The sequence below is a fragment of the Haliotis asinina genome, chromosome 2 (assembly GCF_037392515.1).
Source record: "Haliotis asinina isolate JCU_RB_2024 chromosome 2, JCU_Hal_asi_v2, whole genome shotgun sequence".
Lineage (NCBI taxonomy): Eukaryota > Metazoa > Mollusca > Gastropoda > Lepetellida > Haliotidae > Haliotis > Haliotis asinina.
Window position 1 is genome coordinate 54,607,129 of NC_090281.1, and position 27,649 is coordinate 54,634,777.

General features: G+C 43.6%; 2 protein-coding genes across 2 annotated transcripts in view; one reads left to right on the forward strand and one right to left on the reverse strand.

The window, feature by feature from the left end:
• The window catches only part of LOC137273959 (uncharacterized), a 230,421-nt gene that overhangs the window by 100,536 nt on the left and 102,236 nt on the right, over positions 1-27,649 (forward strand). The gene's annotated exons all lie outside the window — the stretch shown is intronic.
• On the reverse strand, positions 2,414-26,156 carry LOC137271887 (uncharacterized). The gene is made up of 13 exons (XM_067804274.1): positions 25,088-26,156; positions 24,632-24,786; positions 23,795-24,021; positions 22,766-22,914; positions 22,217-22,699; positions 21,005-22,168; positions 19,649-19,800; positions 18,500-18,726; positions 17,796-18,118; positions 6,854-7,702; positions 6,582-6,736; positions 4,164-4,390; positions 2,414-3,038 (listed from the first exon to the last, which is right to left on the reverse strand). Exons 1-13 carry the CDS (start codon positions 26,154-26,156, stop codon positions 2,414-2,416), a joined length of 5,805 nt encoding a protein of 1,934 aa, XP_067660375.1.

Genomic DNA, 27,649 nt, shown 5'->3' on the forward strand with positions numbered 1-27,649 from the left:
CCTTTTACAGTCTCAGTCTGGTTTTAGTACTTTGTTAGACCTCCTCGCTCAGCAATGCATGCCTGAATACGCCTAGGCACACTACCCATCAAAGTTTGTAGGTAATCGTGTGACAGGGTATCCCAATATTGGACCACCTCGGCCTTCATATCTTCAATATTTCTCAGTCCCTTTTGGTTTATTTTGTCCTTCATGACTCCCCACACATTCTCAATAGGGTTTAAGTCTGGGCTGTAACTGGGCCAGTCTAAAACTTGAACATTTTCGCCCGACAACCACTGTTTTGTGTAGCGCGCAGTGTGTTTTGGGTCATTATCATGCTGGAAAATCCAATCATCTTCATACAATGTTTGTGCTGTCGGAAGAAGGTGACCATTTAGAATGTCAACGTATCTTTCTTTTGTCAAGTTTCCCGTGACAACACACAATGGCGTCACTCCGCGAGCCGATATGCCACCCCATATGTGAAACTTCGGGCTATGTTTTGGTCGCTGGTAGATGGGTTTGACAGTATCTTTGGTCCAAATTTTCACACAATTTGGGAAAAGCCAAACAGAACTTTCATCCGAAAAGAAAACATTATCCCAGTCTTGATTTTCATGAGCCCGACACCAGTTTAAACGTTTTTCCTTTTGTGCATCTTTCATCAACGGCGAAGGAATTCCACGTTTTTTCACCCAATTAAGTCTCTGTAATTCCTGCCTAACTGTTTCATTGCATACCTGAGGACTTCCTCTGCTAATCATTTCATTTCTGATGTTCTCAACACTTTTCAATTTGCCCCTACTCGCAATCTGCCCAAGTCTTCGGCGATCCACAACACTGAATTTCCTAGGCCGACCTGCCCCTGCTTTGTGCTCTATCCCGGTTCCTGTTTGAATATTCTACAAAGTTCTGTATACTGTAGACAGAGGAATACCATGTCTACAAGCTAACACTTTAGCATCAGCCTCACCCCTTTCAAAATCATCTAGAATGAGCTTTCTTTTCTCTCTTGCTGTAAATTCTGCCATGTCAACACAGGAAGCCGTCTGCTCAGAGAAGGGAGATAACTCTTGACGTAATGAGCTGCCTTCTAAGCCTTCAAGAGTTGTCTCCCTTATTTAGTATGCTTAGTGCATAGTGAAAGCCCTTTTTCCAATCTTAGCATCATTAGAAAAAAACCCAAAGATTTTCTCAATAATTTCTGGGAACACTGTATATTTAGAATATGTATATAGCGCACATATCCTTGCAACTATTGCTTGCTCAAGGCGCTGGTATCTGTTTCCCACAATCATTGCATGTTCGTCTCAGCGTCACATCGTGTTATCAGTCGCAACTCCCTGGGGAGTATACAACTCCTACTGCCACGAGGCGCACTGAGTTTATTGTGGCTCTCTTAACGAGGTACCCAATTCACAGCTGGGTGGACTGGGACACATAGTCACAGTACGTTGTCCACGTTTACTGCGCGTTGCTGTACCCGCAACTAGGTGTATGCACGTATTCATGTGGCCACAATCTGGTCATATACCAGCGGATTCGTGGGTTCTTTTAAGTGCACAAGGTTGTGTACAGCACACTAGGGGTTGTGACAACACGGAAAGAGTCTGCACACAAAGTTGACTACAAGATTTTCAAGGTTGTCGATCCCGAAACCGCAACCTCGCTGGATCAGTAGCCTGGCGCTTTCTACATGTGTCGTCACCTTAAAATCAGCTTGTCTTGAAACAAGCATTTCATCATCTTCTTCAAGATGATTTGAGCTTGGAGTGAAATTGGGCACTGTTGGAATCAATGCTATAGGTAACGCTAAGCGTGCATTCACCGACAGATATTGCCTCCGCACCAACCCTCGCATGATGTAGGCTGGTTGGTTGACAGGCGTACTAATCTGGTTGACAGGCGTACTAATCTGGTTGACTGGCCGTCATGGCTATTGGTTGATGATGACGTGACTGTGATCTGTGTATCAACGATGCAAAAACTGGGGGGGGGGGGGGTGTCTTTTTTTCAACGCTAGTTACCATTACGGTGTGTTCAGAGAATTATTGAACATACGGAAGATATAACGGGTCATGTCTTTACAGGTATAAACATGAAGTCAGGAATAATCACATCATGGTCAGATATTTATTGCTTAGGTATATACACATATATAAATGCATATCAAATAACAACAATGGCACCAGAACTCATCTTTGAATCTTATTGTTATCTACCTTCAACATAAAAGAAACTTCTAAATGTACCACAGTTCCATAGCAATGTATACTTGTGGGAAAACACATCCTGTTATAGAATTTGACAGGCAGAAGCCGATCATTAATGGTGACTTCTGTGCATTTGGAAAAAGTCAGGTATTGTGTTATGTCATATTCGTAAATAATATTCAGTCGGCAAACGTCTTTATCACAATTTAGTGACACGTCTAGTCGCCACCGGCTCCACCCATCATCATCATCGTTGTTGTTCGGAATCCACCATTGTCTCCATTAACACGCCCTCTATTGTTTCCCCTATTGCCACCCCAACTTCCACTGTTTCCACCATTTCCGCGTCTTCCATTGTTTCCTGTTATACCACGCCTTCCTCCATTATTTACTCCGTTTCCTCCCCAACCCCCATTGTTTCCTCCATTGCCACGCCCCCCTCTATTGCTTCCACCATTGTCCCACCCTCCATAGTTTCCTCCGTTTCCACCCCGACCCCCACTGTTTCCTCCGTCGACCCGCCCTCCTCCATTGTTTCCTACGTTGCTACTCCAACCTCCATTGTTTCCTCCATTACCACGCCCTCTTCCACTGTTTCCGCCCTTTCCATCCCAGCCTCCATTTTGGCCGCCATTACCACGCCCTCCTCCATTGTTCCGGCTGTTGCCATCCCAGCCTCCATTTTGGCCGCCATTACCACGCCCTCCTCCATTGTTCCGGCTGTTGCCATCCCAGCCTCCATTGGTTCCTCCAGATCCTTTGACCGAGTTGACCAAATTCTCAAAATTATTCTGGGCATTACCATCGCAATTCTTGACAAGACCATTGAATACATCCAATAGTCTGAAATTAGATAAAACATGATTTTAAACATAGACTCAACCAACCAACAGATGTCCAACCTGGGCCATTCAGCTGGATAGGGCCACTTGACAATTTCTGAAAACTATGACTTCACTTGCAGCTGGAGTTTATAGTTTTAGCTAAATATTGCCACTTTTAGGTGAAATTCAGACTCGAAAGAATTAAAACAATAGAGATAAGGCAATGGTAGAGTTGATGCTTAGCGTTTCTTCAATACCTTCATTTCATGTCCCTTAATTTTATGAAAAACAAATATTTAGCAACTATTTATGTTGATGGCATCTGATATACACTCTTAAAAAAGAAACGCACATGTGATTTTGAGAAGATTGGACTCATGTAGCTACGACAAAAACAATACAAATATACTGTTTCTTTCCAAAACGTCATTTAATTTTAAACAGCTTCTGCACCAACACTTTCCTTTGATTTAGAAGCGTTTGAAGAAATCCTATCCAAAACATCGTCGACATATCCACTCTGTGCCAGGACGGCGCCGAGCAGTAATTGCTGCCAACGGTGGCCATACAATTTGTTGACTTTGACGTCATCGTGTGGACCCAAAGTAAACAGAAGTACATCAATAAAAGCTGCTTTCACATTTTCAGCATTGAAATTACATGAAATAACTGCTCTTAAACTCACTGCTTCTACTAGCCCAGACTTAATTTGGTTTTGCGGTGCTGGCTCACTGAGATAGTATGCCGCAGTTAATCATGACTACTTCACTTAAAACACATTCTACTGATTCCGAGACGACCAGTCCTTGTTGTACCCATTAATGACGAGCGACAGGCAGGGACCAACAGGTACCATGTTTTAACGGGATCGCTCTCCGGCGGACGCTAGCCAGTTGAAGGGGTAGACTAAAGATAATACAGTGGAAGCTGTCAAAACCAACATCTGTCCAATCCGGCAAATTGTCAACACCAGCATAAAGTCTCAGTTCTACCCCTGACTTTTACATTTATCATCAGCTCTCCAATCCAGCTCGCTGTCTAAACCGGACTATTTCTTCTGTCCCAATGAATGCCGGTTAGGACAGCTTCCACTGTATAAGGATTTCTTGCATCTGCCATTAAGGGTTCTCGAGGAGTATCTTACCGTGCCTGGAAGTCACTAGGATTATGAAGTCCAAAGATGAGATACAGGTTTCTTGCGTCATTGGAATCAGACATAACAGTACAGAAACCATCTTGGTCTATGCAACTCCTGCGGTCGGTGAGACTACCTGTAGCCTTCTGTAGCACGATGTTGCAGTCAGGTTCCTCTAGTGTCGGCAACAGCCTCCTTGTGATGCACCTCCTGACATTGTACATGTAGTCGGCAGCCTGGGAAACAAGGAAACGTGGTCAAACGAGACAGCATTCGTAAAAATGTCAGGTCTAACATATACGGAACAGCACAAGAAACGCAAGTTTCGAAAAAATGAAATCGAGTTTATGTGTATGTGTTCTATTTATCTATTTTAAAAAAGAAACTTGACGAAAAGCCAGAGTTGCGGGGCATTTTTCAGTATACCTGTATTTGGGATCTGTATAGGGATTTCTTTTTCAAACAATTACAACAACGAAGACAGAATTGACATGGATTTCATTTTCTTATGCTTTTAATCACTTTGCCTGATAAAATGGCAACAGCACTCGGTGGTCTTCATCTATTATTATCATAGTAATGTATGAGTGAGTGAGTGAGTGAGTTCAGCTTTACGCTCAGCAATATTCCAGCTACGTAGCGGCGGTCTGTAACTAATCGAGTCTGGGCCAGACAGTTCAGTGATCAACAGCATGAGCATCGATTTCCGCCATTGAGAACCGATGTCATGTGTCAAGTCAGCGAGCCCTACCACCCGATCCCGTTAGATCAACAATCCTTTCAACAATCCTTTCTATGATTTTGTGCCTGGAATTTGCTTTTCATTATCTAACGCGGAAGTGTTTTTGTTCAAAATGATAAATGTTCTTAGTAACACACTGGCACAGTCTGCAGGTTCTACATATGTCGTTATTCACCAAACAAAGCCTCCCTACCATGAAGTCGAAAGGTTGTGTTTGAAACAGCTTGAAACTCACCGATTCTGTAATTACGTTTTCATTATAAACTGAATAGGAAAAGAAACGCAAGTTTCGAAAAATGACATCTCATATGTCCTCCATATTTAAAAATCTGACAAAAAGGCAGAATTACGTTTCTTTTGTGCAGTATATTTTTCTGTACAAGCCTGCATGGATCACTGACATCAGATTCAAAACCAGAAACACCCTCGGCTAATGGGAGTAGTACATAATTTTGAATTTTGGACCCGTCAGAAATCTTTAAAAAGATGACAATGAATGATTGGTTTGGTTTGGTGTTTTACTCCGCACTCAGCAAAATTTCATTTATATGGCCCAGACAATACAGTGATCAACAGCATGAGCATCAACCTGCGCATCTGACTTACGATTTGTCGACCTAGTTAGCCAGGCTGAGCACCCGATCCCGTTAGTCGTCTCTTACGACAAGTATGGGTTACTGAAGATCATTTCTGACTCGGATCTTCACGGGTGATAATGAATGAGTTAGATGGATTGAACGTCGCCTGAACGCGGCTCTAATGAGAGAAAAACGACTGAAATAAAGCAGATCTCTGACTTTTGCCACGTTGAAGATGCCCATAAGTACGGATATACTGCTGCCAAACGTACAGAAGTAATTGGTACAAGACAAAACTCACAAGATCACGATCATAAAGTTTTTGTCGGCCTGAGTGCAGCTTCTTAGATGATCCTAACAGCTACGACCAAGCTTACATTAAAAGGAGTGAGTAAGCGAGTTTAGTTTTACGCCGCACACAGCAATATTCCAGCTATGTGACGTCGGTCAGGAAATAATCGAGTCTAAACCGGACAATTGAGTGATCAATAACATGAGCATCGATCTGCGCAATTGGGAACCGATGACATGTGTCAACCAAGTCAACGAGTCTGACCACCCGATCCCGTTCATGGCAAGCATGGGTTGCTGAAGGCCTATTCTACCCCATTCTCTTCCTCAGTGGTTACTTGTCATATCCTCCTACGTAACCTCTGTCATAATACGACAGTTTCATGGTGCGAGTGTTCAAGACTCGTGATTGGAGGCAATCAGATTTAGTAGTGCAATCAGCGACCTTGTTTCAAAAGTGATCGTTCACAAGATCTCGGTAATATCCGGATGCATCGTGAAAATTAGAACCTCTTCCCGAGCGCGATACTCAGATGTTTCTTCTAGACAGAACTCAGTCATGTCATATTTGTTTCTCCACATTGCTTTCATTTGTCAAGTTGCATCTAGGTCGATGTAACACGTGTTCTGATGGGACAGAAAAAAGGGAGAAAAAAGGGAGAAAAAAGAGATCCGCTGCCATTTTTTGCCGCCGTATTAGAACAGAGGTTCTGTAGACCTTCACGGGTTTACATTAAAAGGAAATCATGTGATTTGATAATTTGGTTTCACAAACATTTAGACAATAAGAATTTGTAAACCCTGCACAAAACTTACCGTGCCAGTGAAGGCTGGTAGAAGGGCGTTAGGTGCTGGGTTGATCTGCGTGACGACCTCGCGAGGTAAACGACAGGTGCTGAGTGTTACTTGGAAACAATATGGCTCAGTGAAGAAATCATAGGAACCTTTGTCGGCCAACTGAGAGCAGCGTTCTGCAGATAGCAACATACTGTTTGAAAATACATGTATAAACAGTATTTCAGATATATCTGTGGATTGCCTGATTGCAATTACACAATCATTTACAATTTCAGGTTACAACAACTTACCATAGTCAATTCTGCCATTGGTACCGTATACACCGCCATTGCCGCTGCTTGGCGGTCTCACAGAACCAGTGCCAGGTCTTTCTCCATAATTAGTATCAGGTTTTGTTCCTCCATTACTACCACTTAAGTAGCCACCATTTCCAGTTATGGGTCTTCCACCAAAACTGGTACCGGATTTTGTTCCTCCATTACTGCTGCTTGGGTAGCCACCATTCACAGCACCGGGCCGTCCGCTATTGGTGGGATCAGGTCCTCCTCCATAGCTGGGACGAGGTCTTCCTGTTCCTTCGGGCCTGGGTATTCCTCCATAGGTTTGAATGAACCTTCCTTTATTGATGTATCCAGATCCTCCTCCATAACCACCACCTATGAACCCACCAAACTTTGGGCCGGGTCTCCCGATACTAACACATCTTGAGTTGACACCACATCTCGGAACCGTCACAAGGCCGGGTCTGACTCCACTGTTTGGATAAAAACCTCCTCCATAGTTGGAACCAACATAACCGTTGCTTGGATAGTATGGTCTGGATGTCCTTACATAGCTTGAGCCGTATCTTCTTCCATAGCTAAGACGTGATGTTCCAATGGAACCCCGATATCTCCCGTTAAGCAGTCTTCCCCATGAACCACCATTGCTATTAGAGTACCGGCCACCGGTACTAATCCAACGTCCAGAGATACTGCCTGACGTCCGACCACTGGTTTTCCCATAGTAAGAACCGGTATTTCTTCCACTATATCTTCCGTTGAACACACCAGCAGTCCTGCGAACACGGTACTGCAGTTTCCCGGTCTGTCTCGACCCGCTATAACTACGTATACATGTCACACCAATGCTGAAGACGACTAGCACCAAAAGTAGCGGTAATCTCATCGTGAAGACCAATCTCCGCTACCATCTGTTGAAAGTGGCGCAGAAATCTTTGGCTCCCAATTTATACTGTACGGTGGGAAGGGCCCGCCAAATGAAGCATTTATGGAGAAAAACCTGACTTTGCAAAATGCAGTAAAACGTGATTAACTGCACTTTGTTTTCAAGTGGGGTTTGGTCTCAGAGTGTGTATGCACGTGTTTTTATAATGTGTGCTTCAGTTAAACACTATGCGGTTAAAAGGTGGAAGAGTGCGTTAATTACGTCCAGAATGCCTAATGCTTGGTAATATTTTTACTGAGGATGCTAAACTATGGCCTTTCACCGTTTTGTGAGTTTTGGGAGTTATCCACGACCGACAACTTGCAGAATATACCTGGCATGCCCCAGTCATGGTCTATACATACATCTGATCTTAACAAGACATTTAGAAGCTTGTACATCTAGGCTTATTTTTGCAGTGGTAGCTTTCATATGTTATTCCTAATTTAGAACCACTATGGTCTATTGACTGGACAGCCTCAGTGGTGCAGTGGGGAGTTGAGTCGGCTTATTAAGTCGAGTTTTGGCTTTTTATAAGGCGGTCCGTTTTGAAGTTTGTGTTTTACGTTAGCACTTATTGAAGCGCCTCTGACCGGAGTAGTAATATATGGGTCGCCAGACGGTAGATTTTTTGGAGGGAGGGTGGAGGGAAGGTAAGGGAGTTGATTGGCTGAGCCAAGTCACGTGATCACCATCAGGTGCACTCGCCAAAGGCGAGGGGAGAGTGAAAGGTGGGTGTTATAAACACTGCAGAAAACCTTTGCATCAGAAAACAAAAAGTGAAGGGTGGTGAATTCATGAATGTATAGTGTGTTGCTCGGAATAGACAGACCGACAGTATCTGTCAGTCTACTTTGAATTGAGCGCGCTTGAGAACTCACGTGTTTTCCTGTCCTTTCAAATCTCCCGGGCTCGGCAGAGCGACCATCTTTTGTTCACCCTTTGTAAAGTAAAGCGTTGTGATACTATTCAGTTCTTTGCCGACTTGAAGACGATGTTTAAACGTTATTTCACGCGAGCGTTTGTGTATACTAAACTATGTATCCTATTTTAGTTTTAAATCAGGACCGTATTTCGGAGCGTAATGTTTAAAGTTTTGAAATACAAATGGATAACTATATATCCATGTTAAATAGAAAACTGATGGGACATGTAGCAGTTCGACAGCATGCAGCTAGGTTTGTTGGAAAAGAGCCAGAATTTGCCATCTATAAGCAGATTTAGTAGCGAGCAAAGTGTTTAACAATAATTACCCTTCATTCGAAGAGAGAAGCTAGCTTAGACATTTTAACGTTAGAAACACCATACAATATAATGATAAACACGTTTTACCTCAACCTAAATTCAGGATTATGCTCGGAAAATATCAGTGCAGGTGCTTGAAACGATTTACGGACATATCTGTGCACAGCACCACAATCATGGAAGCGTGTTCAGACTGAAAACGATATCTTCACAAAGTATATTGAGTAGGCACGGAGGATGACACGCCTGATTGACCAGGTGTGCGTGGATCGGAGAGTGCATCTCTGCATGGAAGTATATGGCTCAATACCTTTCCCCGTGAGACGACACAATCATACTACACAGGTGCAGATACATGGCGGGCCTTACCCAAAATTGTCAGTCATGTCTACAGCAAGATACTCGGGCGGCCAGTTACTTATGTCAGTCAGTATTCGTAAAACATCCTATATAGTCATCACCTCCACATCAGAACGTCATTTTAGTTTCAACAACAAGCGAGACACTTTATATACACTTCGATTTCTGAGGTATCTCTCACGATGACAGGTAAGTACCAAGTTTGATGAAAACAATAATTCGGCCCATCTCTCAGGTCGATCCGTCTCAACGCTCACCCACGTGTGAACTATCGCACAAATTACACAACACGTCAATGGTGGCATTACTGATATCTAACTCCAGTTTGCCAAGTTTCATTTCTAACAGAGCCGCCATCCACAGTCCGTCTAGTTTCAAATGTTGAGATAGTTTTACGCGGAAACGACAAGGCGTGTTGTCTGGATAATACTCCTGGGAGTCTGCACTGTTAGACACCACATATTTGTGCATTTTACTTGTCCTTGACTTGGCTTGTTTCTACCCAAGAATCGAAACTCGAAGGTCAGCCAGCCCACCTGACTAAATAATACACTTTCCCTTTGTCTGTCTTTTTCCGCAACACTTTTTCAATATCCCATGCGGCATCTAGATCTTTATTGACTCCTTGTAACTCTTCTTCGTAAAACGTCCCGTTAAAAGCTGTGGAAATCTTTCAGTGTGTACAAAGGAATACCCTGTCGCCGATAACGCGTTGCTACTTTGAATAACTGTTCCGTTTACCTCAAGTTGTGTTCCTTAGAAAAACATTTTCTCAAATAACTGATTCTCACGATATCCCCTACTTTATGCTTAAACGAATGCGTCTTGTGTGTCATGTATGTCGATGGTTTCATGTATAAATGACTCCATACTTTGACTTCGTTTTGTTGGTTCACATGTGCAGGGGCCCATTCACCTAAACTTCTTTGTACGGTATGATTGTAATTATACACTAAATCGGGTAGCACGTCAATATATCCTTGGAGTTTTCGTGTGTCAGATACCTCGCTGTGAGTGACCTAAACGTTCGAATAACTCTCTGGGAGTAATTCGCTTTAATGTCTTCGTTTTGAGTGACAAACAGATTGACCCTCTGTAAAATCCCGAAAAACCCCTTTAAATTCTGTACCTTTATCCACTCTGATCATCGGGTTTGCGGCTTGCGATCGTGCGACAGTATGATTTTGAATGCCTGGACGATAGAGTCGGGCTTCTTGTTTTGTAAAGGGGCTACCCACAGAAAGCGAGACAGTACGTCAATAGCGATCAACACGAAGCGAATACCATCGTTGACTTTAGCATAGCTAGACATCAGATCCACATCCCACTGTTGATCTATTCGGTTAACGAGTACTCTAAGTAGTTGAAATTTGTGTTTCACCGGTAAGTATCGTGCTTACTCAACTCGGTAGGGCACAGCAACCCTTTTCCGCGTCTTTTTAAACGTTAATGAAATTTGGAGGCACCCAGAAACTTGGGATTAAAGTAATAGCGCTCTAATGCTTTCCGACGAGACGCTGACATATTTCTGTCTCGAGGCTTACTCTCTCTTTTATGTACACATCAATGATAACAGACACATAAAATGTACAATACTTTTAATTTTATTGCATATAAGACAAAGATGATTGTACAGGTATTGAAATAACAACGTGTGTGTGTAGAGCTAGTGAAATGCAATTTCGGATGATACACAACATATCCATATATACCGTTCACCGGAATGCTCTTTCTAAATACAACATTTTTCCATACACGGTCTTGTATGTCTTTTAACCAGTCACTTGTTTTAAAATGAGTGTCCAGACAGTCCTTACGCCGATACTGACAGACAGCGTGGGAAGACACGCTGCTTAAGCTTGGATCTTCGTGAATCAGTCGAATCCATTGATCAATCACACGATCGTTATTCACTTCGTCTAAGGCTGTGTTCGCGTATTACTGCAGTTTGTGATGGTGAGACAAGTCCTGACACGTATGGTACTGACTTTCACCTTGTTCGAACATGCACCCGAAACACAACTGCATGCTGAGTTTGATAATTTTACATAGTTCCAATGAGTAACATAGCGTCAGTAACGACAACATGTAGTCGGTCACTTACTTCTACTTCATCTACTATTATAGCTTTCATCTTCTTCGTGGTGACTCGTTTTAACTTCTTATCTTTATTGGGAACTTTCATCTCTCCATCTTGTATACAGTGTTCCCGATGTTGAAACCACTGAGTCGACTATGTAACGACGGTTTCGTGGATGGGATCGGGTTCCCGTTGCACGTACTTCCAGGTCGAGTGAAAGTGTTCTTTCACTCGATACTTCATATAGGATGGTTGTTTTCTTCCTGGGCTAGCATGCAGGGATGGGTTGTTAGGAAGTATCACCCCTGAGTGATTCGCTATGCCCGGTGTACCTTCTTTTTATATCTGCTATATGTAGAACATCTTCTGTGCAGTCAGAGAACACTATAACATACTCACACTCCGTGGATTGTATGCTATACAATCATCCAATAACTCGCTGAGGAACTGACGACATTCCTCGAGACCTTTTCCATTCCTCGGCATGGTTGTAGGATAATGTACACCTAAATGTTCATTCAGTGGTGACATAAGTCTGTTGAGAGCTGTCTGGTCGGTAAATGTAGGTGTATTGGTAGGTGTATTCGTGACGGTGGAGACTTAATTCTCGGGTTTGGAAGGATATATCCGAGAGATGAAGCGCAGTCCATAAATTAGAGTTTCCTTTTTCCAAAGATAAATTCACGATGCAGGTAATGACTACGATGTAGATAATGAAAATTTGAGAGAAAAGTGCAGTTTCTGCCTTGGCTGCCTTCCAACCGAATAGTCTCCAAAGCTCGCCAGAGCTACTCCTCGTCAGAGGTTGTGCCTCCCCGCGCTCTTCCATTCTTATGACGTGATTGTAGATGGTTCCTGGCTTATATTACAGCATAACAACAAAGTCGGGTTCACTACTCTGTTGGCTCAAAGAGTGGTATTATGGACAATATACACAATAGGTGAAACAGTCTACGTCTAAAACATAACTTTCTGTAGCTTATTTGCGTTCACTATAACATACACATACTTCATGGACTGTATGCTATACAGTCATCCAGCAGAGCCCTGAGTTTCGTGATTCATCGGGTTTAATTAATAACAGCCATGCCTTTGCGCTAAGGTTTTAATTCCTTTTCGCCCTCGGGTAGCCACCACTGCCGTATATCCATGACTTTGTTGGGTGAATTCATGGTTAGGAAAACTTTACGGCGTAACGGTAGACAGAGAGAGCACTCTTCCTAGTTTAGGATTCGACTTAACGAGTCTGAGACAGTTTTTTCCATAACCTTCAACTGAGCCCACTGTTCGAGAGATAAAGAATTACCTGTCTCGGTGGGACAGAGCAAACCTTCAGCACTCCATTCGTACTGACGAATGTCTATTTTCCAGTCTAAGTAAACTTAGTCTCAGTGTATTTCGTTACACTCCACCACTGAGTCTAACAAAACTTGGTAGAAGGTCGCGTCAGGTAACCTTTGAGCGACCCATGACCGTCCAATCAAACGCGAGACGATTAAATAGATTAAACCAATCAGACAACGCCTACTATTTGGGAATCGGGGAGACTTTCAAAATATTCAGGTCAATGACAGGGATCTCTCCACAAACAAAAATTCGCATATAACAGTTATTTGACCTGCAGTATATACGCTTTGGGGTTTCTGTTGACATGGTTACTAGTTGCTAATATTTCCACAAGATGACATCCTTGAATATTGCCAAAAACAATATTTCAGCGATTGTTTACTCACCGTTGTCATGGTTGTACATACGCCGTGTTCATCACCCGGAAGCGATCGTACGCTAAATAGCATTCGGAATCGTTCGGGTACGAATCTTTTCGAGATAAAAAGTTTAAAAGGTATGTGCGAATGTCCACTTTCGCGATTTGGTAAGCTGTGTTCTGACTGGTCAGTCTCAAAGGTTACCTCACGCGACCTCCCATAAGGTTTTGTTAGACTCAGTAGTGGAGAGTAACGAAAAGTACTGAGGATAAGTTTACTTAGACTGGTCTATTTTCCAGTCTCCACTCCAACGGGTGGTCGTGATATACCAGCTACTGCCGATATGAAACATGTTCTCTCGATCGTCTCTGTGTTCTTCTGATGTACCCACTGCTTGCTTTAAGCATCTCTGAGATGGTTCAGTACTGTTCGTTGCCATGACTCCAGGACAGAGATGTGATGGTTTAGGTAGTAAGCAATAACACTGAGCAAAGTGAAAAGCATTAAGTGTAGTGTAGAAGGCTTCTGTGCTGTAAATGATACACTATTCGACTAAATGTGTTTCATATACTGCGGGTGTTGTCACGTGATGTGGTAGACGTGTTGAAACTTATCTGATAGGACGATTCTGACGAATGATTGTCATATAGCAACTAGCCATGCAATGCGCCTGTGTATCTCACTGTAGACATGACTGACAGGGATAGGGACTACTCATGTATGCTCACACGAGAAAAGACGTTGAACCTTTTCCTTCACAGGAAAGGTATGGTTTTCAGTCAATGTTACGCACGTTTCTCGCCACCAAATCTGCTTATAGATGGCAAATTCTGGCTCTTTTCCAACAAACCTAGCTGCATGCTGTCGAACTGCTACATGTCCCATCAGTTTTCTATTTAACATGGATGTATAGTTATCCATTTGTATACGGCCCGTAAGTAAAACTGAAATAGGATACATAGTTTCGTATGCACGCGTGAAATAACGTTTAAACATCGTCTTCAAGTCGGCACAGAGCTGAATAATATCCAACGCTTTAGTTTACAAAGGGTGAACAAAAGATGGTCGCTCTGCCGAGCCGGGAGATTTGAAAGGACAGGAAAACACGTGAGTTCTCAAGCGCGCTCAATTCAAACTAGACTGACGGATACTGTCGGTCTGTCTATTCCGGGCAACGCACTATACATTCATGAATTCACCACCCTTCACTTTTTGTTTTCTGATGAAAAGGTTTTCTGCATTTCTAAATATCAACTTTTCCTTCCCCTCTTGCCTTTGGCGAGTGCACCTGATGGTGATCACGTGACTTGGCTCAGCCAATCAACTCCCTTACCTTCCCTCCACCCTCCCTCCACCCTCCCTCCACCAAATCTACCATCTGGCGACCCTTACATTACTACTGACAGGGTCGGTGGTTGATGGAACTGAACACATCGCATACGAAATATCGACCGCTCGCTCATTCAGAAATAACTCAGATGATTGAACACACCGTAGTCAAATAAATCAATGATGAAAACATTTAACTACATGGGGATATACAATGAGAAGATGACATACATTCGATTTCGAAATTGCCAATGCTGAACATACGGTTATTCCCAAATTTCTAGGTGGACCATATATGTCGCAGGATTCAAATACCGGGTAAACAAAAGTATGCGAGAATGGGATTCCAGGAAATTCTCAGAAAAGGGGTGCAATTCAACAGCATCAACTGTAAATGATATTGTCACCTCGTTGAAAGATGACCGCACTCATCCAAATATCCAAATGGACACCAAGGTAAACATTTTCTCAATGTACATTTTTGTATCATATTCAGTAAGAAAACATATTATGTAAGATGTCAAAATCGAACCCTCTTGCATGTATACAAAGCTCGATTCGTTTTTTTTACTCGATCTGTTACATTACGTGAACATATAAATAAGATCGAAATTATGTTTGTTTTTAGGTAAGGGATCCTTGGAGAAGCTGAAGGTAAAGGCATCGTCGACCCTCACCCCGATGACGCCCCCCTTCGAAGAATGCTTTTCATAAAAGGCGACTACTTGTCGTAAGAGGCGACTAAGGGGGTCGGGTGGTCAGACTCGCTCACTTGGTTGACACATGTCATCGGTTCCCAGTTGCGCAGGTAGATGCTCATGTTGTTGATCACTGGATTGTCTGGTCCACACACGACTGTTTACGGGCCACCGCAATATAGTTATATATTACAGAATATTGCTGGGTGCGGCGTAAAACTAAAGTCACCCACTCACTCATTCACTCTCTTCGGAGAAGCCCTTATGACGAAGGTGAAAGACAACCCATGAAAGAAAAGGATACACAGAACGTCGTCTTCTAGAAATGAGATATCAGTTTCAAAATGGGAAACCTGGGCAATCAGTTTGCTGACTCAGTGTCTCAACTGCTGCATCTCTCATAAATTCCCTAAATATCAGTTATAAAAACACCAATATCACTATGTACTGTAAAGATTGGTAATGAAGCTACTTGTTCTTATCCGACACCGGATATCTAGTGTTAGCCACCTGAGGTGCCATACCGCAGTGTGCCATGAATACCCCACTCACAGTACTTGCCTAGTACCTGCCGTTGTGCTATCACAAAAATGCCGAACGCCAGCCAACAAATACCCTTTACACTGATATGAAGAGAACGGCGACACAACCCGATACAACCCGACCGTCTGCTCTCCGGCAACACCTTAAACTCAATTGTGTGGTAAAACGGGTTTAATAATATTTCGCTCATATGACAATGTGCGTGCGTGTGCACGTGTGAGTGTACTAGCCCAGACTTAAGCTTATCGCTTTAGTTTATCGCTAGCTGACTGAAATAACATGCCGCAGTTAGGTATGAATACCCCACTCAGACATCTTATACGGACTCCGAGCCGACCAGTCACTGTTGTACCCATTAATGCCGAACTCCGCGCAGGGACCAGCGAGTACCCTTTTCAGCCCGTAGGTATCCTGGGGAAGGGATTTATTCACAAATGAATTTATGTACATCAAAAAGTGTTCATGTAACACTCTTTCAGTGTACAGCCCTGTATTTTAACGTCTTATGGTATGACGCAGCCAGACGGACGTTGTAACAGTGGTTTTGTGCATTATGCTTCCATGAGAACCCAGATTGTGTAATAATATAGTTTGAACAAGCATAATGTATTACTGATTAATCGTAATACAATTGCTGGGATTCTGATTTGCGTGCTATTGTTGTCCAAGGTAATATTTTCTGAGACTCATACATTGACGCCAGTGATGCTGGGCCCTTATTCTCGAAACGTTCGTAGACCTAAGAATTCTTAACCTTGATCGTAACCAATGTGTTAAGAATGGACTTGAGAAGTTCGTAGGGCTACGAACGTTTCGAGAATAGCTAGTCTGGAATGTACCGTACGTCAATAACGTAAGAGCGTCTGGACCTTAGTACCACAGGTGGGTAGTTAGTGTAAAACGCTTCCACCTGGAGGTTCAAAAACCTGTCAACAAGTGAAATGGCGTCATCATCATGCTTGCTGGACGCTTGAAGCTTCAATGTTTGATATTGGTGGAAATCTGACGAGTACCGGTGTGATGAACTGGGAGAACATTAAATCATTGTAAATCTGCGGCTGAGATGACAACTTTACACAGTTGTCCATATCATCTAGCCATGATGGTCCCAAGACGTTGTCGGCAATGGGAACTGTTGAAATCATTTAACACATTCTGCTTTTACAGATTAGATGCGTCCGGGTTATAAACCTGTTGTTATGTTTCATAAATACTTTCTAGACCTACACGCCCACCTTTTTGCAATATCGAACGAAGTTATGGGATTTAAAATAATGATTGGTAAAGTATTTCTTACCTGAACATTTGACAACAAACATGAAATTGCAGGGAAATAATGTCACTTGAAAATGTAGCCAGTACAATTGTAAGTGAGTGATAATTGTTTTGCGCACCAATATTGTAGGGATATCACGGCGGGCGACATCAGACGTATGGTGCACACAACGTACACATGTGGGAAATCGAACATTTCAACCACTTGGCTACCCCACCGCGAGGCAGTGTCTTGAGGTACTCACTATTCAAAGTAGCTTTCTAAATCCTAAACAAGCCATATGATTTTCATTTATGTTTGGTTTTTGCTACACGAAATCAGAGTGAGTCTTCTCGTATTGAACTATGACCAGACACAACTATTTACAGACCGACCAGACACAACTATTTACAGACCGACCAGGCACAACTATTTAGAGACCGCTCGAATATTGCTACCACTTTTAAATGGATTGTAACTTCAAACCCAAAATTTCAAATCAGATCACTGTTATCATGGACGGACGGGGACACCCTTGCCTCGGAAGAGGAATCGGGCGGGTTTATTCATGCTCTCTCTCTCTCTCTCTCTCTCTCTCTCTCTCTCTCTCGTTCGTTTCTAACAAGTGTTTATCTACTAAAACAGCATCAAAACAACGACATTCGTGAAAGAATTTGCTTTATAGCACCAGATCATTAATGATGACTTCTGAGCATCTGGTATCGTGTTATGTCATATTCGTACATGATTTTCATTGGGTTATTGTCTTTATCACAATTTGGTGACACGTCTAGTCGCCACCGGGTCCACCCATCATCATCATCATCGTGGTCGTTCGGAATCCCCCATTATTTCCTCTGTTGCCACGTCCTCCATTGTTTCTCCCATTTCCACGCCCTCCATTGTTCCCTTGGGTTCCACGCCCTCCATTGTTTCCTTGGGTTCCACGACCTCCGTTGTTTCCTTGGGTTCCACGCCCTCCATTGTTTCCTTGGGTTCCACGACCTCCATTGTTTCTTTGGGTTATACGCCTTCCATTGTTTCCTCCACTGAACGAGTTGACAAGATCGGCATAATTGTCCTGAGCAGCACCAGGGCAGTTGTTGATGAGGGCATTGAATACTTCCAAAAGCCTGCAATCAGAAGGAACATGACGGATAACAGAGCCAATATGTGGAGAAATTATGCTTTTCACCTGACAAATATCCTATATGCCTACCGATCAGAAGTATCACCTGCTTATAATAATGAATATTACCACCAAGAGAAAGTTTAATTACCAAAGCTAGATGTTTTCAAAACAGAAGAATAGGCGATAGACGAACATTTTCGTATGGCTGTGGAAGTAGTCCTAATGCCTTTTTTGAACGTGTGATAAGTATGGTTGGGCACCTCCATGGTAGTTGATACCAGGTGAGGTGTTCCTTTATATGTCACTGAGAAGCAACGATGTCATTCTTGTTGCAAAACATTACAACTAAGGATTGGGGATGAGTACTTCGTGGTCATCTTACTTAGCCTGGAAGTCACTGGGATGAGGAAGGCCAAAGATGAGATACAGATTCCTTGCGTCTGCAGCATTTGACATGACGTCACAGAAACCATCTTGATTTATGCAGCCGTCGGTTGTGGTGAGACTTGTTTCAGCCAAGTCTTCAACGATTCTGCAGTCAGGGTCAACAACCATCTCTACCAGAGCTCCTGTCATACACTTCCTGACACTGTCCATATATTGGGCAGCCTGGAGAAAAACAGAAAACATGGTTGGTTTGGGTAAAGACTAACAAACATGTGTTACTGACAGAGTTTTTCAGATTTAGTTTTCTTCATGCTTCTAATAGCATTGCTTGATTACAGAATTGGCTCAGGTGCTATGGCATCTCACCTGGGAGTCTTAGTCTGTACGTACCATAGAAATTTATGAGTATTATAGAATTAATTCATTGGTAGGTATAATTCACTATGAAATGTATTTATTGTCACAGACGTTTATCTGAATTACCATGAAAAATCATTGTCGTTGTCAGATAGAGCCATTAGTATTGTAAGAATTCATTGGTAAAATCACCATTTCTTCCGTACTAATTTATTAGTATCAGCATATCAATTATATCACTAGCATATGTAAGTATTATCCTTGTCATATGTTATTTGACAGTGTTATTCATTGTGTATCAAGGGGTGTTGTAAGGGGCAGATATGTGCTATATTTAGACTTTGCTATTCTAGCACGTACTACAAAGCACTACAGCCCGTTTGGGGTTCTCACACGACCTCATATTTCGGGCAGGCATACTGTTTCATGCTCTGCGAACCTATTTACTGCGCATGCGTTATGGGCGCAGCGCAGCATAGCTGTTGCAATAACTTTTTCCCCCAGCGCTGGGTGGGGGGAAATTAGTGAATTGACTGCGATTTCGCGGCCTTTCTTCATCGCGGTTTATTTTCAACTTTATAGGTCGAATTGGCACTTTTGATGTTTTGTTTCGGTAAGTTCATAGGTATCAGAATCTGCAAAGTTGTGCTTTACGTTGCGTGTGACCTTTAAGTTCCTTAAAAACCAGTTTTAATAGCGAATTAGAATAATAATGATAAATGGTGCACTTAACACTATAATGTACGAATGGCAGCTACTCGCAATGTAAAGCCTGAATGTAACTTACTGTAGTGGAAAAGGCAGTACCGATGATATTAGACTGTTGACAAATCTGCATACCCCACACGGCCGAAACACGGCATGTGTTGAGGGTTGCTTGGAAACAAAACGGGTCAGTGTAAAAATTACAAGAACCCTCCTCAGCCATTTGAGTGCAGTCTGAAAGCAACCAAACCTTATTACATATATGGACAGAAATACAATATTAAATATATACTCAAAGGCAAAAGCTAATGTGATCAACACAATATTTTTTTTATTCAGATGAGAAAATGTTTAAAATGCTCTTTAATCTTCATTATAACACACTTATTCCAAACAGGGTTTCAAGAAATCCGTGGGAAAAAGGTATACATATTGTGTGGCTCTATACGTCGAATCATTGCCATCGAAGTTATTCTTAAGGTATCGACTGGTCCGAAAAACACAGATTTTGAAGAATCTGTTTCCGTTTCTCTGTGCCACGGCTAATTGAATATGAAAGATGGCGAACCATTGCAATGATTGAAATTGGAAGACCCAAAGTTTAACGTAGGTTAAACGTAGACATGAACACCATATGCCGCTTGTGGTGACGTCATCAACAAAACGGCGTCGCTGTAAACCGTAACCATACCACGCATAGATCGTTAGATTCGAACTACCCATCTGAGCTGACTGCACACGCTATATGTGCTAGACGGCAAATTTTGGCATTACGTCACCATCATCTACAACTCAGACAACATCTGTGATGGAGAGTACGTGAGTGGAGACATGTTCTCTTCACTGACAAGTTTAGATTCCCCTTGCACCGCGCTGATGGACAAACCCAATTTGCCCCCTGTCGAACAAGTCTCGAACTAAATATTGAGACATTGCTCAAATTTCCCAGTCTTGTTTCAGGAACTCCATCAGGTGCTTCCCATGGATGTGGAATGCTACGTTTGATTGACTCCATGAAGCTCTGGTGTCAAACATGCATCAATGCTCATGGTGGACACACACATTATAGATTATGTGAATTAAATTTTGACCATATTTCACTATGACCTCATCAGCATGTGTCCTCCAAAAAGTTTCAAATATGCCACGTGCAATCCTATTAATGAATATATTATTTGGCAATGTTAAAAATGTCTCATCATTAAAATTATTTATCGTTCATTCACACATCTAACTTCAAATCACCCACAGCGACTTTTGCCTCTGAGTACATATATATATTTGATCATCCTAGCATGTAGCGTTACGTACTTTTCGGCAGGCTACATACTTCAGTGTCAATTCCATTCCGACATTAGCAATGATTGAAGACTTCTCTTGAGCTGCTTTATTGCCGTGATAGAACTTACGAGTTTTACAATTGCAACATTTCACTTACTTCCCCCACTTCCCGTTCCTCTTCCAGGGCGTCCTCCACCGTAACCTCCTCTACTGCCACCACTTCCACCTGTTCCTCTTCCGCCACTTCCTGTTCCTCTTCCGCCACTTCCTGTTCCTCTTCCGCCACTTCCTGTTCCTCTTCCACCACTTCCTGTTCCACTCCCACCACCTCCATTTCCACCACCGCCATAGCCTCCATTTCCTCCTCTATTTCCACCACTTCCTCCTGTATTTCCACCATTATTTCCTCCTCTATTACCACCACTGCCCCCTCTACTTCCACCACTTCCTGTTCCTCTTCCACCACTTCCTGTTCCACTCCCACCGTAGCCTCCATTTCCACCACCGCCATAGCCTCCATTTCCTCCTCTATTTCCACCACTTCCTCCTGTATTTCCACCATTATTTCCTCCTCTATTACCACCATTGCCCCCTCTGCTTCCGCCACTTCCTGTTCCTCTTCCACCACTTCCTGTTCCACCCCCGCCATAGCCTCCGTTTCCTCCACCGTACCCTCCATTTCCTCCTCTACTACCACCACTTCCACCTGTTCCTCTTCCACCACTTCCTGTTCCACTCCCACCGTAGCCTCCATTTCCACCACCGCCATAGCCTCCATTTCCTCCTCTGCTTCCACCACTTCCTCCTGTATTTCCACCATTATTTCCTCCTCTATTACCACCATTTCCCCCTCTGCTTCCACCACTTCCTGTTCCACTTCCGCCGTTGCCTCCACTACCTCCACCGTAGCCTCCATTTCCTCCTCTACTGCCACCATTTCCACTTGTTCCTCTTCCACCACTTCCTGTTCCTCTTCCACCACTTCCTGTTCCACCCCCGCCATAGCCTCCGTTTCCTCCACCGTACCCTCCATTGCCTCCTCTGCTACCACCACTTCCACCTGTTCCTCTTCCGCCACTTCCTGTTCCACTTCCACCATAGCCTCCATTTCCTCCTCTATTGCCACCACTTCCTCCTGTATTTCCACCATTATTTCCTCCTCTATTACCACCATTTCCCCCTCTGCTTCCACCACTTCCTGTTCCACTTCCGCCGTTGCCTCCACTACCTCCACCGTAGCCTTCATTTCCTCCTCTACTGCCACCACTTCCACCTGTTCCTCTTCCACCACTTCCTGTTCCTCTTCCACCACTTCCTGTTCCTCTTCCACCACTTCCTGTTCCACTTCCACCATAGCCTCCATTTCCACCACCACCATAGCCTCCATTTCCTCCTCTATTGCCACCACTTCCTCCTGTATTTCCACCATTATTTCCTCCTCTATTACCACCATTTCCCCCTCTGCTTCCACCACTTCCTGTTCCACTTCCGCCGTTGCCTCCACTACCTCCACCGTAGCCTCCATTTCCTCCTCTACTGCCACCACTTCCACCTGTTCCTCTTCCACCACTTCCTGTTCCTCTTCCACCACTTCCTGTTCCTCTTCCGCCACTTCCTGTTCCACTTCCACCATAGCCTCCATTTCCACCACCGCCATAGCCTCCATTTCCTCCTCTATTGCCACCACTTCCTCCTGTATTTCCACCATTATTTCCTCCTCTATTACCACCATTTCCCCCTCTGTTTCCACCACTTCCTGTTCCACTTCCGTCGTTGCCTCCACTGCCTCCACCGTAGCCTCCATTTCCTTCTCTACTGCCACCATTTCCACTTGTTCCTCTTCCACCACTTCCTGTTCCTCTTCCACCACTTCCTGTTCCACTCCCACCGTAGCCTCGATTTCCTCCTGTACTTCCACCATTTCCTCCTGTACTTCCACCATTTCCTCCTCTACTGCCACCAGTTCCTCCGTTTCCATTTCCACCTTCACGAGTGAGTGCAGATTCAAATACAACACTTGCATCACTGCTACATGAATCGAGGAGCTCATTGAACTTAGTAAGAAGGCTGGAAATATATTGAAAGTTGGTACATTATAGCAGAATCAACATTCTTCATGAACAAAGGTATTATCATATTATTACGTTAGTTAAATATTGACAAGTACTACAGGGCTGACTATTACTACCGAACATGATTCACTTATATATCTGAGGCCTAAATCAAATGGCAAAAGTTACGAGCGACACACCTTTCTATGTACCGCATGATAGTCAAGAGGTCCAGTAGGGGCATCTATCAGAATTTGACAAGATCCGACGGCACTGAGATGGACCGAATGAGCTGTCCATGTTAGGGAGACTAGGAAACTGGGCACTGATCTACAGAGCCATCATGGTTAACAGACCTGAACATGGATCCTCGATCGCTCTGTTGAACAAGGTCTTTGTTTTTAACGCCACAGTCAGCAATATTCCAGCTATATGAAGTCGGTCTGTAAATAATCTGGGTCATATAATCCAGTGCTATACAGCATGTGCATCGATCCACGCAATAGGGAACTGATGACATTTTTCAACCACGTCAGCGAGCCTGACCACCTAATCCCGTTAGTTGCCTTTTACGACACGCATGGGGTACAGCAGATCATTCCACAGTGTGCTTAATATGGGGAGTAACGCGGTATATTTGGTGCTGCATTAGAGATACGTGACTGGTCGGATCTTTGTTCATGCCATCAGTGGCTTCTTCAACCCGAATCTTCACTGGTATGGGTCCCGGGAGAAGGGCATTCCACAGTGTGTTTAATATGGGGAGTAACGCGGTATATTTGGTACTGCATTAGAGATACCCCTGTACGTGACTGGTCGGATCTTTGTTCATGCCATCACTCTTTTGACTGGTCCAGATACAATATTGTAGACGATATATAACAGCAGTCACTTACCGTTGCTGGAAGTCACTTTCTTGTGCAAGACCGAAGCTGTAGACAATATTTTTTGCATTTTGGGGGTCGGATATCATATCACAGAAGTTGTCCTGTTCAATGCAGGTGTCTCTATCAAATACAGCGTCTTCAACGAGCTGTGTTGTCTGGTCGCAGCTTCTGATTTGCAGTGTGGGCAAGGACCGTTGTGTCAGACACGTCCTTACGCTGCGCATGTAGTCCCGGCCCTACGAACAACACACAAGGTATATATATACTTCCCATCAAGGCTTAAATCACTCAACTAACGTGGGGAACCAACTGCAAGCCTTATGTATATGCATTTGCACGATGATTATGCATCAAACTGCTGAAATATCTTGCATGTGAACGGCACCGTTTTGGTGGAAAATTTTGAATTTTCACTGATTTTTATCATTTATGGAACACATGACTCTCATTTTTCGACGATACGAATTTGTTTTACAAGACATAAGTTCATAATTATGTAAACAGCACCTTTATACAATATGTATTTTGTGGTTTAGAAGAGTTGCCTGAAGTTGGTGGCTATATTTACACTAGTGACTCTAAACGTTTGACGGAAAGTATTATATGAATTAGGAGTGTAACATACTCTTTTAGCGTATCCTCCTATAAATGACAAATTTCATTATCAGTTTATCCCAACACTCAATATATTATGAAGCTGTATTGAAGACTGCAGATAGGGTATGTTGAATTTCTTTCAAAGTATGCTTTGTTTAGCAAAAGCGGAATGTCCATTCAAACAAGAAATTTATAATAGCGTTTTGTCTCGTCATCTACACGAGACAAGGTAATTGGTGTTGCACTTACCACTTGGTTGAACGTGCCGTTAACTACCACAGACAGCTGACAGATCTGCATGACCCATACTGGCGAAACGCGGCATGTATTAAGCAAAGCTTGGAAACAATAGGGATCCGTGAAGAAGTCACAAGAACCTTCATCTGCCAGCTGACTGCACAATGCTGGAAGAAGAAGTGAGAGAGAGAGGCTTAGTTATAATGTGTTAAGACTTAGGCAAGACGGTAGAAGACAAGGTCTTAGACTCTTGCCACTCTGGTCAAGCAAGATGCCCTGATAGGTCTTGGTAAACCTGCGACGTTATCGGAACAAACTGGCTTTCCCCCTAAAGGAAATAGAGTCCTGACGTTTGAGTGGACGCCAGTGCGTACAAAGCATTGCCGTGCCCGTGTTCACCTCCATTCAAGGTAGCCAATATGTATTTGTTACAACCGTATGTTGTTTGCCGATGATATCTTAGCTTACCAAAGTCAATGTCGCTGTTTGTGCCGACTCTTCCGGAGGTACCACCATTAATGGAACCGGGTCTTCCACCATTGTTGGGACCAGGTCTTCCGCCATTGTTGGTACCGGGTCTTCCACCATTGTTGGGACCAGGTCTTCCTCCACCATTACCGCCACTTGGGTATCCTCCAGTGCCGTAACCGGGCCTTCCGCCATTGTTGGGTCCAGGTCTTCCACCATTGTTGGGACCAGGTCTTCCTCCATTGTTGGTACCGGGTCTTCCACCATTGTTGGTACCGGGTCTTCCACTATTGTTGGTACCGGGTCTTCCTCCACCATTACCGCCACTTGGGTATCCTCCAGTGCCGTAACCGGGCCTTCCGCCATTGTTGGGTCCAGGTCTTCCTCCATTGTTGGGACCACTTCCTCCGCCATTGTTGGTACCGGGTCTTCCACCATTGTTGGGACCAGGTCTTCCTCCACCATTACCGCCACTTGGGTATCCTCCAGTGCCGTAACCGGGCCTTCCGCCATTGTTGGGTCCAGGTCTTCCACCATTGTTGGGACCAGGTCTTCCTCCATTGTTGGTACCGGGTCTTCCTCCATTGTTGGTACCGGGTCTTCCACCATTGTTGGGACCGGGTCTTCCACCATTGTTGGGACCAGGTCTTCCTCCACCATTACCGCCACTTGGGTATCCTCCAGTGCCGTAACCGGGCCTTCCGCCATTGTTGGGTCCAGGTCTTCCTCCATTGTTGGGACCACTTCCTCCGCCATTGTTGGTACCGGGTCTTCCACCATTGTTGGGACCAGGTCTTCCTCCACCATTACCGCCACTTGGGTATCCTCCAGTGCCGTAACCGGGTCTTCCGCCATTGTTGGAACTGGGTCTTCCTCCATTGTTGGGACCAGGTCTTCCAGTGTTCCCTCCATATCCTCCCCATTTGGTCACACTATCCCCGCTTCCTCCGTTACAACCACAATTGCAAGATCTTCCATGATCTTGCGAATTTTTGGTCTGTTTTCTGCTGGAGGCACAAAACGCTCCGACACTGAACACCACCAGTACCAGAAGTAACGGTAATTTCATGATGAAGCCCTACCTCCTGACAGGTCCGCTAGTACCTGCTGAAAGTCAAAGTGAGATCCCGATTCTCTCGTTTTATACCGTGCAGGAGGGAAACGTTTATAGAAAAATTACGCGATTGGACGGATTATCGCTAGGGTGTTAATCACAGAATAGAATGTCATTTCCATGCTCGTTTACTTTGTCAAACCCTGTAAAAGGTGACTTGCTATAGTTTTATTACACCCGAAAAGAGGACTTGCGTCTCCCTCTGCGTGCCCGTGTTTTTGTTATGTGTACCTCTGTCAAATACTATTTGGGTGACATGTCGAAAAGCGCGTTAATTACTCCAAGAATGCCTAATGCTTGGTAATAAGTATTTACAGAGGGTGCTAACCGCTGACCTTTCAATGTTTGACTACACACTCTCCCTAAGTGTATAATTGAAAACCACCTCCATGTCTGAAAACATACAGTTCTATGACATCATGCCTCTGTCAGTCTTGTTAGTTATGCTTACATTCCAAAACCAGTTAATACCCGCAGATAATGAACTGGCCTTCCTCGATTACATGCGTCATCATGTATGACAATATTTCTTAATCAAATTTGAAAACGGTTGGTAATCAAAATGCGATTGTATTTCCATAAAATGAGTGAGTGAGTTCAGTTTTACGCCGCACACAGCAATATCCCAGCTATATGGCGGCAGTCTGTAAATAATCGAGTTTGGACCAGACAATCCAGTGATGAGCAACATGAGCAACGATCTGCGCATTTGGGAACCAAGTCAGTGAGCCCGATCCCGCCAGTCGCCTCTTACGACAAGCATTGTCGCCTTTTATGACAAGCATGTTGCTGAATATTTCCATATAAGGTGAGGTGAGGTGAATTGAGGTTTAATGTCGTACTTTATAATATACTAAGGGGTATAGGTATCGAGGTATAGGTATTTGGTATCGGGGATCGAACTCACGACCTTCCACCTCCCGCTTGAACCCTCTAAACACTACACCAAAAAGGCCGTTCCTTCATTGAACAATGCATATATTGGTATTTCTATTTTCACCAAAATGAACTTTCCTAGAGGTCTTAATTCTAAACACCAAACAAAGTGCACTTGTTGATGTGTGGTCGATGAAATATGCTTGTTTTCCTTAGCAATGGAAGTTACGCCCTTACATGTTGACCTTTCATCAGATTATGGATGAGTGCATGTTGTTTAAAGTCGCAGGAATATCAAGGGTTGAATTAATAATTACATTTTATTGTACAAAGGGATGGAGTCTCCTGCATCTGCACCATTTCACCCCTGTATGACAGGCATTATCACTTGAGGAGATCTGTTGACGTCTCGAGTACGAGAACACAAAGGTATGTTACAACATCGGTGTAACACGACGGAGTTGACATTTTAAAGTAACTTAACATTTTTAAATTTTTACTTGCAATTAACAGGTCGTGGATACCACCGGCGTTCCTGTTGAACTAGGGTAATTGCGTGTTAATGACTAAAT